Genomic DNA, 17,170 nt, shown 5'->3' with positions numbered 1-17,170 from the left:
CACCCAGACAGATTCCTGGGAGCCTGGTGATGCAGCAGTGCAGGCTGGGGACAGAGTGGCTGGACAGGCAGAAAGGGGCCTGGGGGTGCTGGTTGGTAGCTGAGTGAACATGAGCCAGCTGTGTGCCCAGGTGGCCAAGGAGGCCAATGGCTCCTGGCCTGGGTCAGGAGTGGTGTGGCCAGCAGGAGCAGGGAGCTCATCCTGCCCCTGTGCTCAGCACTGGTGAGGGCACACCTCAAGTGCTGTGTCCAGCTCTGGACCCTCAGGTTGGGAAGGATGCAAGGAGGAGGGCAGAGAGGCTGGAGAGGGGCTGGGAACACAAACCCTGTGAGGAACCACTGAGGGAGCTGGGGGTGCTCAGCCTGGAGGAAAGGAGGCTCAGGGGTGCCCTCATCAGTCTGCACAGCTCCTGAAAGGTGCCTGTGCTCAGCTGGGGCTGGGCTCTGTCTGAACTGACAGAACAAGAGGACACAGCCTTAAGCTGTGTCCAGGGAAAATTTAGGTTGATTATTGGGAAAGAGTTTTTTACAGAAAGAGTGATAAAGTTCTGGAATGTTCTGCCCAGGGAGGTGGTGGAGTCCCCATCCCTGGGTGTGTTTAACAAAGCCTGGATGTGGCACTGGGTGCCAGGGTTTGGTTGAGGTGTTGGGGCTGGGCTGGACTCGATGATTCCGTGATTCTGTGAGGCCTCGGAGCTGCTCCAGGGCTGGAGCCCCTCTGGAGCCAGGCTGGGAGAGCTGGGGGTGCTCACCTCACAGTGGGGAGAGCTCAGAGCCCCTGCCAGGGCCTGGAGGGGCTGCAGGAGAGCTGCAGAGGGACTGGGGACAAGGGATGGAGGGACAGGGCACAGGGAATGGCTCCCAGAGGGCAGGGCTGGATGGGAGATTGGGCAGGGATGGCTCCCTGTGGGGGTGGGGAGGGGCTGGGATGGATTTCCCAGAGCAGCTGGGGCTGGTCCATCCCTGGCAGTGCCCAAGGCCAGGCTGGAGCAGCCTGGGACAGAGGGAGGGGTCCCTGCCAGGGCAGGGGTGGGATGGGATGGGTTTTAGGGTCCCTCCTAACCCAGTCCACTCCATGATTCTGCTATCCCACCCCAAAATCCCCCTGAGCTCAGGGCCCAGCCCAGCGCCCCCATCCCAGTGCCCCAACCAGTGTCATCCCAGTGTCACCCAAGTGTCCCACTCGAAAGTCCCAATGTGCCCTCACTCTGTCCCATGCCCGTGTCCCCACCCCGATGTCCTCACCCCAACATCCCATGTCTCTTGTCCCCATGCCAGTGTCCCCAGCCCTGTGCCCCCATCCAGAACTGCCCCCCTGTGCCACCCAGAGCCCATGGTGTGCGGGGAACTGCCCTCCCCTCAATCCATTGCATATTTTTATTGGATCAAAGTTACAGACCTGGGGGGGAAATAAAAAATAAATAACCCCCCCCGAGGGTGGGACCCCCCCGGGGCTTGGGGGGTGGGGGGCAGGGATCCCCCCGTCTGTCTGTCCTGGGGGTCAGGGCTATGTACAGGGGTCTGTCTGTCCGTGCTGCGGGAGCTGGCTGGCACCAGCCCCCCGGGGGGGCCTGGCCCCCTCCTTGTGCCCCCTGCTGCCAGCCAGGGGGGCCGGGGGGGGTCTGAGGTGGTCCCATTGAAGGGGGGATCCCCCTGCATGGGGGGGTCCCGTTGAAGGGGGGATCCCTCTGCCCGGGGGGGCTCCTCCTGCCCCGGGGGGTCCCCTTGTATGGGGCTCCCCCTGCCTGGGGGTCCTGCTGCCCAGGGAGGCTCCAGGGGGGTCCTTGCTGCCCGGGGTGATCCTGGGGGGGTCCCCCTGCCCGGGAGGGGTCCCTGCCCCCCCGCTCAGTCCTCGGTGATGCCCTTGGCCCGCAGCTCCTCCTGCACCCGGGCGAGGTACGTGGGGTCGGGGTACCCGAACCTGGGGGCAGAGGGGGAGCGAGTCAGGCTGTGCCCCCCCCCCGGTGCCCCCCTCACCATCCTCCCTCCCCCCCACACCCCAGTGCCCCCAGTCCCCCCTCCCCCAGCTGGTGCTGGATGTGGTGGACGCTGTTCCCCAACCCCGCAGGTGCCCCACCACATGCACAGGTGCCCATCAGCCCCCCCAGGTGCCCCCAGACCCCCTGGCACAGCCGGGGGCAGTCAGTCCCATGGTGGGTGCTGTCCCCCACCCCCCAGGTGCCCCCACACCCCCTGGCACAGCCGGGGGCAGTCTCGTGGTGGGTGCTGTCCCCCACCCCCCAGGTGCCCCCCAGGTGCCCCCCGTGCCCCCCGCACAGCTGGGGCCCGCCGGTGCAGTTGGTCTTGTGGTGGATGTCGTTCCAGGTGATGACGTTGGCACGGCCGGTGGTCAGCGAGGTGCCCACGGTGAAGGTGAGGCGCTGGGCGAAGGCCTTGCGGAACAGCCCCAGCACCTTGTTCCCCTCGGGGCAGTCGGGCAGGTACGCCACGCGCGTGGTGCCCGGGTACCGCACGCCCGGGTTCGGGTGCTCCACCTGTGCAGGGGGGAGACAGGTGAGGGGACAGGGGCACAGGTGTCAGTGCCCTTGTGCTGCCAGGGTACCACACACCTGCATGGGGTGGGGGACAGGTGAGGGGGGCAGGGGAGTGACAGGGACACAGGTGTCAGTGCCCTTGTGCTGCCAGGGTACCGCACACCTGCATGGGGTGGGGGACAGGTGAGGGGGGCAGGGGAGTGACAGGGACACAGGTGTCAGTGCCCTTGTGCTGCCAGGGTACCACATACCTGCATGGGGTGGGGGACAGGTGAGGGGGGCAGGGGAGTGACAGGGACACAGGTGTCAGTGCCCTTGTGCTGCCAGGGTACCACACACCTGCATGGGGTGGGGGACAGGTGAGGGGGGCAGGGGAGTGACAGGGACACAGGTGTCAGTGCCCTTGTGGCACCAGGGGACAGGTGAGGGGACAGGGGCACAGGTGTCAGTGTCCACGGGGTGCCCAGGTACTGCACGCCCGAGTTCGGGTGCTCCACCTGTGCAAGGGGGAGACAGGCGAGAGGGGACGGGGCACAGGTGTCAGTGCCCATGTGGTGCCAGGGGACAGGTGAGGGGGACAGGAGAGTGACAGGGACACAGGTGTCAGTGCCCATGTGGTGCCAGGGTACAACACACCTGCACAGGTAAGGGGACAGGTGAGGGGGGCAGGGACAGGGGCACAGGTAAGGGAGGCAGTGACGGGGGCACAGGGGAACAGATGCCAGGGTCTGTCTGCTCCTGGGGTGCTGCAGCCCCAGGTTCAGGGGCTCCACAGGTATGGGGGAGGAGCAATGGGGAGCACGCAGGACAGGTGCCCGTGTGGTGCCCAGGTACTGCACCCATGGGGGATGGAGGGGACCCACGGGAGGTAAGGGCAGGGGGACACGGGGACAGGGGGATGAGGGACAGGGGGACAGCGGGAGAGGGGGATGGGGGGACAGGGGAAGGGCTGGGGACACTTCACCTGCCCGGGGGGTGGGGGGCAAGGGATGGGGGACAGAAGGAATGGGGGGGGGATGGGGATCAGGGCTGGGGGCGCCCAGGGGCATTGGCAGCACCCAGGGCTGTTAGGGACACAGGGGCATTTGGGGACACCAGGGCTGCCAGCAACACCCAAAAGGATTTGGGGACACCTGGGGACACCTGCCAGGATGTGTGGGTAGCCCAGGGACGCTGGGTACACCCAGCAGGGCTTGGGGGCACCCAGGGGCACAGAGCTGGCTCAGGGGTATTTGGGGACACCCAAGGCCATCCATCAGCACCTGAGGGTGCTGGGGACACAGTACCGTGCCAGGCCAGCCAAGAGGATTTGGGGACACCCAGGGGCGCCAGGGCCACAGACTGTGGACTTGGGAGCACCCAGGGCTGCCGGGGACAGAGGGGGACTAGGAGCACTTGGGGCTGCCAGGGGCACAGGACTGGCTTGGGGCACCCATCAGGGTTTAGGGACACCCAGGAATGGTGGGGAGCCCCAGCAGGATTTGGGGACAACCAGGGGCACTGGGGACACCCAGCAGGATTTGGGGACATCGAAGGGCACTGGGGGCACAGGACTGCGTTGGGGCAACCATCAGGGTTTAGGGAACCCAGGAATGCTGGGGAGCCTCAGCAGGATTTGGGGACAACAACGGGCACTGGGGACACAGAGCTGAACCCGGGGCATTGGGGGCACCCATGGGGGTGCTGGGGACACCCAGCAGGATTTGGGGACAACAGGCACTGGGGACAAAGAGCTGAACCCGGGGCATTGGGGGCACCCATGGGGCACTGGGGACACTCAGCAGGATTTGGGGATGACCAGGGGCACTGGGGGCACAGCTGAACTCGGGGCATTGGGAGCACCCATGGGGCACTAGGGGCACAGAGCTGAACCCAGGGCATTGGGGGCACCCATGGGGGCACTGGGGGCACAGAGCTGAACCCAGAGCATTGGGGGCACCCATGGGGGCACTGGGGGCACAGAGCTGAACCCGGGGCATTGGGGGCACCCATGGGGGCACTGGGGGCACAGAGCTGAACCCAGAGCATTGGGGGCACCCATGGGGGCACTGGGGGCGTAGGGCCGGGCCGGGGCCACCCAACGGGATTTGGGATCGCCCGGCACGATGGGAAACCCCTCCCCCCGCAGCCGTGCCGCACTCACCCCCTGCACGCCGGGCGGGAAGACGTACTGGATGATGATGGTGCCGAAGGCCTCGTAGCCGGGCAGGGGCAGCGCGGCGTCGCGGGTGACCAGCATGCGGCCGTCGGGGGGCTGGTTGCCCACCAGCTGCCCGTAGAAGCGGCCGCAGACGGGGCAGGCGGAGCGCACCTGCAGCGCCCGCGCGATGCACTCCCCGCAGAACGAGTGCCGGCAGCGCTCCAGCGTGCGCGGGCCCCGCATCTCGCCCAGGCAGATCGGGCACTGCCGCTCCGGCTCCTCGTCCCGCGCCGGGCCCGCGCCGGGAGAGCCGGCGGCGCCCGCGGGGGGCTCCGGGCGGGCCCCCAGCACCTCCCCGTGCCGCTGGCTGCGCTTCTTCAGCTCCTTCTCCGTCTCCTTGAGCAGCGCCTTGAGCGCCTTGCGGGCCGGGCAGAGCCCCGCGCCGCCGGGGGGGCCCCGGGGGGGTCGCGCAGAGCTGCAGCACGTACAGCTCGGGGGTCTCGCCGTCCACCAGGATCCGCACCCGCGCCTCCTGCGCCAGCAGCGCCAGGCGCGCCGCGCGCTCCCGCGTCACGAACTCCCACACGCGCTTGGGCACCGTCACCCGGCTCTTGGCCCCGGGAGCCCCGCAGCCCGACATCCTCGAGAGCACGAAGGACACTGCGGGACAGCCCCGGGGCACCTCAGGGACGGGCACACGGGGCGCCCCGAAACACCCACGGGCTCCCCGAAACACCCACGGGCACCCTGAAACACCCGGGAGTGGGCAGGGACACCCCGAAACAGCCATGGACACCCCGAAACGGGCACGGACACCCCGAAACACCCGGGACTGAGCAGGGACACCCTGAAACACCCACGGGCACCCTGAAACACCCGGGACTGAGCAGGGACACCCTGAAACAGCCATGGACACCCCAAAACACCCGGGAGTGGGCAGGGACACCCCGAAACAGCCATGGACACCCCGAAACGGGCACGGACACCCTGTAACACCCGGGACTGAGCAGGGACACCCTGAAACACCCACGGGCACCCCGAAACACCCGGGAGTGGGCAGGGACACCCCAAAACAGCCATGGACACCCCGAAATGGGCATGGACACCCCGAAGCATCAGGGGCTGGGCACGGACACCCCGAAACAGCCACGGGCTCCCCAAAACACCCAGCGCTGGGCACATCCCCAGGGACAGGACCCTGCTGGCACTGTCACCCCACTCCTGCTGGGGCCCCCGCAGCCCGACATCCTCGAGAGCACGAAGGACACTGCGGGGTCAGCCCCGGGGCACCTCAGGGCCGGGCACACGGGGCGCCCCGAAACACCCATGGGCACCCCAAAACACCGGGACTGAGCAGGGACACCCCAAAATAGCCGGGGCAGGGCACATCCCCAGGGACAGGACCCTGCTGGCACTGTCATCCAACTCCTGCTGGGGTCCCCGCACCCCGACATCCCTCACAGCACCAACGACACTGCAGGGACACCCTGAAACTGCCGGGCTGGGCACGGATACCCCAAAGCCCAGGGACTGAGCACAGAGCTCCCAAACACCACGGACACCCCAAACCAGCAGAGGATGGAGATGGACCCCCCCAAAACCTCCTGAGCCTGGAGCCTACCGCCACCATCACCTGGCTCTTGGTGGCCCCCCTGCACCCCAACATCCCTGGCAGCATGAACGACACTGGGGCACCCCAAAACTGCCAGGGACTGGGCACGGGCACCCCAAACCCCAGGGGCTGGGCACGGGACCCCCAAACCCCAGGGGCTGGGCACGGGACCCCCCAAACCCCCAGGGACTGGGCACAGGACCCCCAAAACCCCAGGGGCTGGACCCCCACTGGCACCATCACCTGGCCCCCAACACCCCAAAATCCTTAACAGGACAAACACGGGGGGGGACACCCCAAAACCATCAAGGGCTGGCCGTGGGACCCTTTGAACCCCAAAATTTGGACATGGGATCTTCAAAGCCTGAGACTGGGCACTGACCCCCCGAAACCTCTCAGAGCCAGGCTATGGACTCCCAAAATCCTCTGAGACTGGGCATAGGCCCCCAAAACTTCTGACACTGCACATGGTCCCCCCCCAAACCCCTCTGAGCCTGGGCATGGATCCCCCAGATCTCCCAGAGCCTGGGCAGGGACCCCCAAAATTGCCTGACCCTGGGCATGTAGACTCCAAGACCCCAGAGCCTGGGGACTGTGGGTCACCCCAAAACCCTGGAAAATCTGAACATGACCCCCCCAAACCCTCTGAGTCTGGGCATGGACCCCTCCAGACCCCCCAGAGCCTGGCCATGGCACCCAGGGGGGGTCCTGAGGGGGGCACAGTGCCCCCCACCCCCGGGGGGGACGTTCACCCACCCAAGGTGCCACCCAAGGGTTAAACCTGTCCTGTCCCCAAATCTGGGACACCCCGAGGGGGGCACCGCGCCGTGACCCCCGGGAGGGGGGGGGGAAAAATTGGGGTGCCCCCAGCACCCCACCCATCCCCGGGGGATGCCCGAGGGGGTCCCCAGAACCGGGGGGTGCCCAAGGGGGGTGCCCAGAACCCGGGGGTGCTCCATGGCTGGGGGGTCCCACAGCTGCTCCAAGGGGGTCCCCCACAGCCCGGGGGGAAGGGTCCAAAGGGGGTCCCCAGAAGCCGAGGGGTGCACGAGGGGGTCCCCAGAACTCGGGGGGGTCTGAGAGGGATGCCCAGAACTGGGGTGCACGAGGGGGTCCCCAGAACCCGGGGGTGTTCCATGTCCGGGGGGTCCCACAGGTGCTCCAAGGGGGTCCCCCAGAGCCAGGGGATCCCACAGCCCGGGGGAAAGGCTCCAAAGGGGGTCCCCAAAGCTAAGGGCCGTGCACGAGGGAGGGTCCCGGGACAGGGGAGGGTCCCCAGAGCGGGGTGTCCCCCACACCCACCTGGTGAGCCCATGGGGGACACGAGCGGAGCGCAGTGGATCAGCGGAGCCACGAGCCCGGGGCTGGGGGGACACGGGGGGGTCACAGACGGCCCCCACCACCCCCAGACCCACTTTGGGGGTCCGTCCAGCCCCCCGGATCCCCTCCCCCCGCCCAGGTGACACCACAATAACAACAGCACCGTCACCCCTCGCGTGTCCCCAGGGGACCCCCCAGCCCCCAGAGCCCTTCCGGGGGGGACAGCAGCTCCTGGCGGTCCCCCCGGCCCCCCAGACCCATCCAGCCCCCCCGGAGCGGCCCCGGGGCTGTTTGTCCAGCCATGATCCGGGGGAGGGGCCCGGTGAACGCGCCGGTGCCCCCCCGGTGCCCCCCGGTGCCCCCATCCCCCCCAGGGGCTCCACGCGGGGGGGACAGGGTGGGGGATGGGGCCCGGAATGGGGGGGGACAGGCCCGGGGGAGCGGGGGGGGGGTCCCGAGGAGGGGGAGGACAGGCCCGGAGGTGGTCCCGAGGAGGCCCGGGCGGACGGACGGGCCCGGCGGTGACAGGACAGGCCCGGGGAGGGGCCCGGGGGGTCCCGGTGAGGCCCGAGGGGAACGGACAGGCCCGGGGAGGAGCCCGAGGGGTCCCGGGGAGGCCCGAGGGGAGCGGACAGGCCCGGGGAGGGGCCCGGGGGGTCCCGGTGAGGCCCGACGGGAACGGACAGGCCCGGGGAGGGGCCCGAGGGGTCGCTGCAGTGAGAGCAGCAGCAGGCCCGGGGCGGGGGCCGCGGGCAGAGCGCGGTGCGGGGGGCCGGGGGTTGCCGGGCAGGCCGGGGGGGTGCCGGGGTCGCGGGGGTCCCGCACGCACCGGGCCCGGGCGGGCGCAGCATCGCGGGCGCGTCCGGCGGCGGGGGGCGCCCTCAGCGCGGCCGCCTCACGTGACCGCGCGGGGCGGGGCCGCCATGGCAACGGGGGAGGGGCGGGGCCGCCATGGCAACGGGGGAGGGGCGGGGCCATGGCAACGGCGCGCGGGGCTGGCGGGGAGGGCGTCGCCATGGCAACGCGCCTGGGGGCGGGGAGAGAGCGTGGCCAACAGGAAAGCGGAGCCGGGTGGGGGCGGGGCCTGAGCGGCGGGGGCGGGGCGATCGAGCCGGGAATTCGGGGGTCCCCGGGAATGTCGGAGCCGGGGTTTGAGGGGCGCAGGGGGGTCCGAGGGGCCCAGGGAATTGGGCAGACTCAGGGCCGGTTCAATAATTTATTTCTCGGTACAGAGCGGGGGAAGGAGCCCCATAAATGGGGTGGGGGGCACACGACACACGGCACCCCCACAAATAGGGGATAGGGGTGTCAGCCCAGCAGGCCCCGCCCCCCCGGAGGTCCCACGGGGCCGGGGTCCTCCCCTTCCCCCCGGGAGCTGCAGAAAAGAGGGGGAGCCGGAGCCCCCCAGGTCCCACGCAGAGGGGGGCAGGGAGTGCCCCCCAGCCCCATTTGGAACAGGGATGCAGGCTGCACCCCCAGAAGATCATGACTGGGGGGCCCTTTTCATCCCCCCCTCTGGGGCAAGTAGTGTTTGACCCCCTCCCAGCTTTGGGAGGGGGCAAAAGGGTCCCAGAGCCCCCCGTGTGGCGGGGGCACCCCAGACCCCCCCAGTGCTGGGGCCAGAGCCCCCCCGGACCCCCTTACATAAAGTTAAGGCACTTGAGTAGTGGAACCCCACTGCGGGGGGGTCGCTGTGGGGCTGTGGGTGTGTGGGGAGGGGTCAGCACACCCTGGGGGGGTTTTGGTCCCGCGGGGGGGAGGCTGAGCCCCCCCCTCAGGCGAAGATGTTGGTGATGAAGTCGAGGAAGCGCTTGGCGTATTGCTCGGGGTGCACCGTGGAGATCTCGGCTCCGGCCTGGGGGGCAGTGGCTCAGAGCCCCCCCAGGAACAGAGCCCTGCCCCCGGGAACCACCCCCCAGCCCCTCCTGACACCCACCCCTCCCCCAGACTCCCCCACAGGACCCAACCCCAGCCTAGGCACCTCCTCCAGCTTCACCCGACCCCCCCACAGCCCCCCCAGTCCCAACCTCCCCACAGCCCCCACACGTCCAGCCCCCCCAGACCCTGCCAGGGGCTTTAACCCCACCCCAAATCCTCCTCTGAAGGCTTGGCCCAGGTCCCCCCAACCCCTCCCTGTCCCCACCTTCAGCACTCCAACAAACCCCCTCCCCAAAAAACCAAGGGGGTGCCAGCCCTGCCAGCCCCAGCTGGGAAATACCACCCCCAGTTTGGGGTGCCCCCCCTCAGTTCAGAATTGCCCTCCTCCCAAGTTTGGGTGCCTGCTCCCCAGTTCAGAATTGCCCTAGCCCAGTCCGGGGTGCCCCCACCCCCAGTTCAGGGTGACCCCCAATCCGGTGGCCCCCCCAGTCCGTGCTCCCCCCCAGCTCTTGGGGTGCCCCCACACCCCGTCTTTGAGGTGCCCCCCCGCTATTCAGGGTGCCCTCCTCGCCCCCTCTTTGTGGTGCTCCCCCAGTTTGGGGTGCCCCCCAGTCCGTGCCCCCCCAGTTTGAGGTGCCCCCCTCATACCCAGTTTGGGGTGACCCCAGTGTGTGCCCCCCGTTTCGGGGTGCCCCCCTCACCCCGCGTTTGGGGTGCCCCCCAGCTGCGCCCCCCATTTCGGGGTGCCCCCCAGCTGTGCCCTCCATTTCGGGGTGCCCCCCTCACCCCATGTTTGACGGTCTTGGCCGCGTGTGCCGCCTTCTTGCGGGCGTCGTACTGGGTGAGGACATCGATGAGCCCCATGAAATAAACCTCGCGCCGGGGGGCTCCTGGGGGGCACAGCCGGGGGGGGTCAGTGCTCCCTGCCCCCCCAAACCCCCCGGGACCCCCCGGGACCCCCGGCTCACCCTCGGCCCCGCGCAGGGCGTACACGTCCACGCCGGGGTCGAACTCGCCGGGGCCCAGGGGCCGGTAGGAGTTGAGGAGCCCCCCCAGGCCCTCTGGGGAGGTGCCATAGGGGCCCCCCAGCCCCCCATCATCGCCCCCCGCGAGCTCCTCTTCCTCCAGCTCCTCCTCCTCCTCCTGCTCGCCCCGCTCCACCTCGTGGATGCCCAGCAGCAGGCTGTAGTCCATCAACTTCTGCTGCACCAGGAACTGAGGGGACAGGGCAGCAACTGGGGGAGGCCATGCCAAAACCCTGGGGGGGCTTCACCCCAAAACCCCCAGAGCCTGGGCACTGTCACCCCCACAGCTATCAAATGCTGGACGTTATCCCCAAAAACCCTCCTCAGGGTTGGGGGGACAACCAAGGGGTCATTAGGGGTGGGGGACACCCCATGGCCATGGGGAGCGCTCCCAAACCCCCAGAGCCTGGGCACTGGGAGGCCAAAGGGTCACTTGAGGTGGGGAGAGAGCCCCCCGAATCCCCTGGGACCCCCTGGGGGTGCAGCCCCCGACTCCCACCTCCACGTCCCGCTTGAGCTTGTCCATGAAGTCGCGCTGCTGCTCCTCCTCCACGAACACCTTCTCGTTCTTGTTGAGGAAATCCACGTCCTTCAGGGTGGGCAGCTCCTTGCCCTGGGGAGGGACGGGGGGGGACACCCCAGGGCTGTGGGACCCCCCCAGGCTGTGCCTCTGGGGGTCAGGGGCCAGCCCCTCCTCAGGGAAGGGTGCAGCTCATGAGCTGTCGTTATTGGGGAGGAGGGAAAACGAGGCCTGGAGACCCCCCCCAAATTCGGGGGATTCCCAGCATCCCCCTGCAGTACCTTCTCCTTGTCACTGGCCTCTCGGTCCACGAGGGAGCCCTGCAGGGAGCAGAGGTGACAGGAGGGGTTCTGGGGGGAGGCTGCCCCACAGCAGGACTCGGAGGGGCTCGGGGACACCCCAGTACCTTGAGGTCGTACTTCCTGTGCACGGGCAGGCGGTGGCTGAAGAGGTTCCTCATGACCAGCAGGTAGGTGTCCTCGCTGTCCACGCTCACCCGGTACATGCCCAGGAAACGCGGCAGCAGCGTCTGCCCGTGGCACTGCACCACGTACTGTGGGGACAGGGACACGGCTGGGACAGGGGGACACAGCTGGGACAGGGGGGACACAGAGGGGACAGGGACACGGCTGGGACAGGGGGACACAGCTGGGACAGGGGGGACACAGAGGGGACAGGGACACGGCTGGGACAGGGGGGACACAGAGGGGACAGGGACACGGCTGGGACAGGGGGGACACAGAGGGGACAGGGACACAGCTGGGACAGGGGGGACACAGAGGGGACAGGGACACGGCTGGGACAGGGGGACACAGCTGGGACAGGGGGGACACAGCTGGGACAGGGGGGACACAGAGGGGACAGGGACACGGCTGGGACAGGGGGGACACAGAGGGGACAGGGACACGGCTGGGACAGGGGACACAGCCACACAGGGACACAGCAGGGACATGGGGACACAGAGGGGACAGGGGGGACACAGAGGGGACAGGGACACGGCTGGGACAGGGACACAGCAGGGACACCGGGACACAGCTGGGACAGGGACACGGCTGGGACAGGGGACACAGCCACACAGGGACACAGCTGGGACACGGGGACACAGCCAGGGACATGGAGACACAGCAGGGACATGGGGACACAGCCGGGACACGGGGACACCGGGGACACAGCTGGGATGGGGGACACAGCTGGGACACGGGTCACACAGCCATCCAGGGACACCAGGGACACAGCCAGGGACACAGCTGGGACAGGGGGGACACAGCCAGGGACACAGGTGACACAGCCACCCAGGGACAGCAGGGACACAGTGACATAAGTGACACAGCCACCCCTCGGGCACACCAGAGACACCCCAGGGCACACCCTGGTGACACAGCCAGGCACACAGGTGACACCCCCAGTGACACCCTGGGGACACAGGTGACACCCCTGGGCACACAGGTGACACAGCCACCCTGGGCACACAGGTGACAGAGCCGGGCACAAAGGTGACACCCCCAGATACACAGGTGACAACCCGTGCCCCACGACCCCTGTATCTGGTGGTAGTGTGCCAGCCCCCCGTGCCCCCTGTATCTGGTGGCAGTGTGCCAGCCCCCATGCCCATACCTGGTGGCAGTGTGCCAGCCCCTGTGCCCCCCGTGCCCGTACCTGGTGGCAGTGTGCCAGCCCTGTGCCCCCCGTGCCCGTACCTGGTGGCAGTGTGCCAGCCCCTGTGCCCCCCGTGCCCATACCTGGTGGCAGTGTGCCAGCCCCTGTGCCCATACCTGGTGGCAGTGTGCCAGCCCCTGTGCCCCCCGTGCCCGTACCTGGTGGTAGTGTGCCAGCCCTGTGCCCATACCTGGTGGTAGTGTGCCAGCAGCCCGTGCACGTCGGCCACGTCCTCGCTCGACAGCTCCTTCAGCACCAGCGTCCGGTCGGCCGAGAGCAGCAGGCGGCGCCCACTGCCCACCCAGCGCGGGGGGCTGCGCGCCAGGGACACCTGGGGACACAGGGGACACAGCTGGGGACACGGGACACAGCCACACAGGTGACACAGCTGAAGACACAGGGGACACAGCCACACCAGGGACACCTGGGGACACAAGGGACACAGCTGGGGACACGGGACACAGCCACACAGGTGACACAGCCACACAGGTGACACAGGTGACATAGCTGGAGACACAGGGGACACAGCTGGGGACACGGGACACAGCCACACAGGTGACACAGCTGGAGACACAGGGGACACAGCTGGGGACATGGGACACAGCCACACAGGTGACACAGCCACACAGGTGACACAGCCAACCCTGCAGGGGGCTCCATGCCAGGGACACCTGGGGGCACAGGTGAAACAGCTGGGCACACAGCCACACCAGGGACACCAGTAACACAGCCACCCAGGGGGACACCGGTGCAATCCCCGGGGACACAGGTGACACAGCCACCCAGAGACACAGGTGACACCCCCATGGGACACCAGTAACACAGCCACCCAGGGACACAGGTGCCAGCCCCAGGGACACAGGTGACACAGCCACCCAGAGACACAGGTGACAGCCCCAGGGACACAAGTGACACAGCCACCTGGGAACACAGGTGACACAGCCACCCAGGGACACAGGTGACACCCCCAGGGGACACCAGTGACACAGGTGACACAGCCGCCCCACGGGGGGCTCTGCACCAGGACACCTGGGGGTACACTGCCAGGGGACAGGTGACACAGCCAGGGGACAGGTGGCCAGGAGCCCGGGGACAGCCCGGGGTCCCCCATGTGACACATGTGACACACGGTCTGGAGCTCCCCTCGGGTGCCTCATGACCGTGCCCAGGACAGACAGGGGGACCCTGATGGGAATTCTGCCTGCCCGAGGTGGATGGACACCAAAAATCCTCAGGCCCTGTGTCATATTTTCTGAAATAGGACAGAATTCAGAATATTTTCTGAAAAAATCTTCTGAATATATTCAGAATTCTGAACAATCCCTTCGCCAGGATTTCTCCTCCTGGGAAGCTGAGAAGGCTCAGGGAAAAAGGAAAACAATAATGATCTGATTGCTTCTCCTGGGTTTTGCTGCTTTGGAAAGACTTTGGAGATTGTTTACCCACAGATGATTGTGTCATTGGTTTCATGTGAATTGTTTTAATTTAATTTAATTTAATTTAATGGCCAATCACAGCCAGCTGTGTTGGGACTCTGGAAAGAGTCACAAGTTTTTCATTATTATCTTTTGGCATTCTGTCAGTATCCTTTCCATTCTTTAGTATAGTTTAGTACAGCATTCTTTACTGTAATACAGTATTATAAAGTAATAAATCAGCCTTCTGAGAGCATGGAGCCAGATCCATCATTCCTCCCTGCAAATCCAAGACCTACCAGCATCCCAGCAGGGATCAGCGAGGACACAAACATCAGACACCCCCCAGCCCCCCAAGGACCTTCCCCAGCCCTCCCTGCCCACTCTGGTTCCGTTTCCCTCACCTGAGGTGACACTTCCCGGGCTGGAACCCTTCTCCAGCAGCACAAAGAATTTTTAATTCTATTTTAAGAAGGGCCTTTCCTGTGCCATTCACATTCTCTGAAAGAATTCTTTCGCCCAGGATTTTTGTCCTGGGAAACTGAGAAGCCTCAGAGAAAAGGAAAACAATTCTTGTCTCATTTGCTTCTCCTGTGCTGTGCTCAAATGGAATGAGTTTGGGGATTGTTTGCCCACAGGTGATTGTGTCACTGGGTTCTGCTCTGAGTTGTTTTGACTCTTTGGCCAATCAGGGCCAGGCTGTGTTGGGACTCTGGAGAGAGTCACCAGTTTTCATTATCAGCTTTTTAGCATTCTGTCTGTATCCTTTCTCTATTCTTTAGCATAATTTAGTATAGTGTCACTGCCATATTTTATGAAAATCCTTTTGCTAGGATTTTCTCCTGAGAAGCTGAGAGGCCTCAGAAACAAAATGTAAACAATAAGTATCTGATGGCTGTGGAATGTGGTCTGGAGATGGTTTAGCAACGGGTGCATCTTTGATGGGTTTCATGTGAATTGTTTTTACGTAATGACCAATCCCAGCCAGCTGTGTCCAGGCTCTGAGCAGTCCCCAGTTTTCATTATTATCTTTTTAGCATTCTGCCTGCACTCTCTCTCTATTTTACAGCATTCTTTAGTATAATATAGCATTATAAAATAATAAATTAGCCTTCTGAGAGCATGAAGTCAGATCCACCATCCCTCCCTTCTCCTGGGAGCCCCCCAAACACCAGACCCCCCAAAGCCCCCCGCCCACCTGGTAGTCCTGGTCGTCGACGCCGAAGCGCTCGCGCAGGTTGCGGAACACCTGTGGGCAGTACTCCTTGAACTTGAAGTGGCTGGGCAGGTTCTCCCTGAGGTTGGGGGGGCTCACGTGAGTTTCTGGGTGCCCTCCGCTGCAGGGATGCCCCCCATGTGCCCCCCGTGGCGCTCACCTGTTGAACAGGTGGTTGTTGACCTTGATTTTGGAGCTGGCTTTGAAGTCGTCGGGTAGGAGCATCACGGGCAGCGGCACCTGGCTCAGCTCGTTGATCTGGGGAGGGCAAGGTGGGACCCCCGGGAAACACCCCCGGGCACCCCGGGGACCCCCGGGAAACATCCCCGGACACCCCCCGGGAAACACCCCCGGGCACCCCTGGGACCCCCAGGAAACATCCCCGAACACCCCTGGGACCCCCGGGAAACATCCCCGGGCACCCCCCGGGAAACAACCCCGGGCAACCCGGGGACCCCCGGAAAACACCCCCGGGCACTCCCCGGGACAGCTGAGAACCCCGGGGACCCCCAAGTGTGGGGATGGGGACAGTGCGGATCGTGGGGCATGGAGCCGAGAGAAGGGGACACAAGATGGGTACACGGGATGGGGACAATGGGGATCCCGGGGGATGGAGCCGAAGGATGAGGACACGGGATGGGGACAGGGGATCTTGGGGCATGGAGCTGAGGGATGGGGACACGGGATGGGGGCAATGGGGATTCCGGGGGATGGAGCTGAATGACGGGGACATGGGACGGGGACACGGGATGTGGACACGGGATCCTGGGGCGTGGAGCTGAGGGATGGGGACACGGGATGGGAGCAATGGGGATGCCGGGGATGCAGCCGAGGAACGGGGGGCAATGGGGATCCCGGGCGGGGGAGACCGAAGGCTCCGGGGGCAATGACGGTCCCAGGGAAGGGACACGCTGGGGGCTGCGGGGATGCCGGGAACACACGCGGGGGTCCCGGAGGAACGGGCACGGATATCCCGGAAGGGGACTGGGACCGGCACCGGGGATCCCAAGGGCCGCGGAGGGGACACGGGGGTACAGGGGCAAAGAGCCGCGGGGTCCCGGTGCCGGTTGCTGACCTGGTGCGTGACCCCCCAGGCCAGCACGGCCAGCAGCGGGTCCGCGGCCCGCGGCAGCTTGACGCGCTGCGGCACGAAGCGCTTCTGCTTCTTCTTCGTGCGGGCGGCGCCGGGGCCGGGCCCGGGGCCGGGCCCGGGGCAGGGACCCGCCGCCGCCGCCGCCATGGCCACCACTTCCGCCGTTTCCGCCGCCGCTTCCGCCCGGCCCCGGCGCGGCACCGGAACCCGGAAGCGGCGCCAGGGGCGGGGCGGGGCTGGGCCCGGGGGCGCGCGGCCGCTAGGGGGCGTCAGGGGCCGCGGGCGGCGCGTGCGGGGGCGTGGGAAACCGACAGGGGGCGCCCTACACCCCCGGGGGGACACGTGACAGGGACACGTGACAGGGCCAGGTGTGACACCTGCAGGGGACACGTGACAGGGCCAGGTGTGACAGGCCCAGGTGTGACACCTGCAGGACACAGGTACAATCCCACAGGGAACCTGTGTGACACTGACAGGGGACACCTGTGATTGCCACAGGGGACATTTGTGATAATGCAGGGGACAGGTGTGACCACACAGGGACAGGTGTGATCCACAGGGACAGGTGTGACCCCCACAGCTCTGGTGCGTGGCCCTGGTGGCTCCAGGTGTGCCCTGGGTGTCCCCAAGCTCTCCAGTTGGGACAGGGGAGCGGGAGGAGTGACAAAGGGACAGTGAAGGTCACGATGATGATGGTGACAACGATGACAATCATGAAGGTGACCGTGAAGGTGACAGTGATGAAGATGAAAGCGATGATGACGAAGGTGACAATGACGAAGGTGATGATGAAGGTGATGA

At 66.4% G+C, this 17,170-nt stretch overlaps 2 protein-coding genes across 2 annotated transcripts; both read right to left on the bottom strand.

Annotated features, from left to right (window-relative positions):
* Window positions 1-1,706: 1,706 nt before the first annotated feature.
* DTX3 (deltex E3 ubiquitin ligase 3) lies at window positions 1,707-8,460 on the bottom strand. Its single transcript, XM_059871890.1, is given in 6 exon segments — window positions 1,707-1,920; window positions 2,277-2,494; window positions 4,638-5,078; window positions 5,080-5,294; window positions 7,549-7,610; window positions 8,396-8,460. Coding segments are annotated over 5 exon segments (963 nt in total). The 5' UTR covers window positions 7,562-7,610; window positions 8,396-8,460; the 3' UTR covers window positions 1,707-1,844.
* Window positions 8,461-8,768: 308 nt separating this feature from the next.
* PIP4K2C (phosphatidylinositol-5-phosphate 4-kinase type 2 gamma) lies at window positions 8,769-16,543 on the bottom strand. Its single transcript, XM_059871864.1, has 10 exons — window positions 16,352-16,543; window positions 15,437-15,534; window positions 15,259-15,355; window positions 12,836-12,976; window positions 11,396-11,542; window positions 11,271-11,309; window positions 10,969-11,082; window positions 10,413-10,659; window positions 10,231-10,334; window positions 8,769-9,421 (listed from the first exon to the last, which is right to left on the bottom strand). Exons 1-10 carry the CDS (start codon window positions 16,514-16,516, stop codon window positions 9,341-9,343), a joined length of 1,233 nt encoding a protein of 410 aa, XP_059727847.1. The 5' UTR covers window positions 16,517-16,543; the 3' UTR covers window positions 8,769-9,340.
* Between the last annotated feature and the right edge of the window lie 627 nt (window positions 16,544-17,170).

Source organism: Haemorhous mexicanus, chromosome 33 (assembly GCF_027477595.1).
Source record: "Haemorhous mexicanus isolate bHaeMex1 chromosome 33, bHaeMex1.pri, whole genome shotgun sequence".
NCBI classification, from domain to species: Eukaryota; Metazoa; Chordata; class Aves; order Passeriformes; family Fringillidae; genus Haemorhous; species Haemorhous mexicanus.
This window is presented reverse-complemented; position numbering and strand designations above follow the sequence as displayed.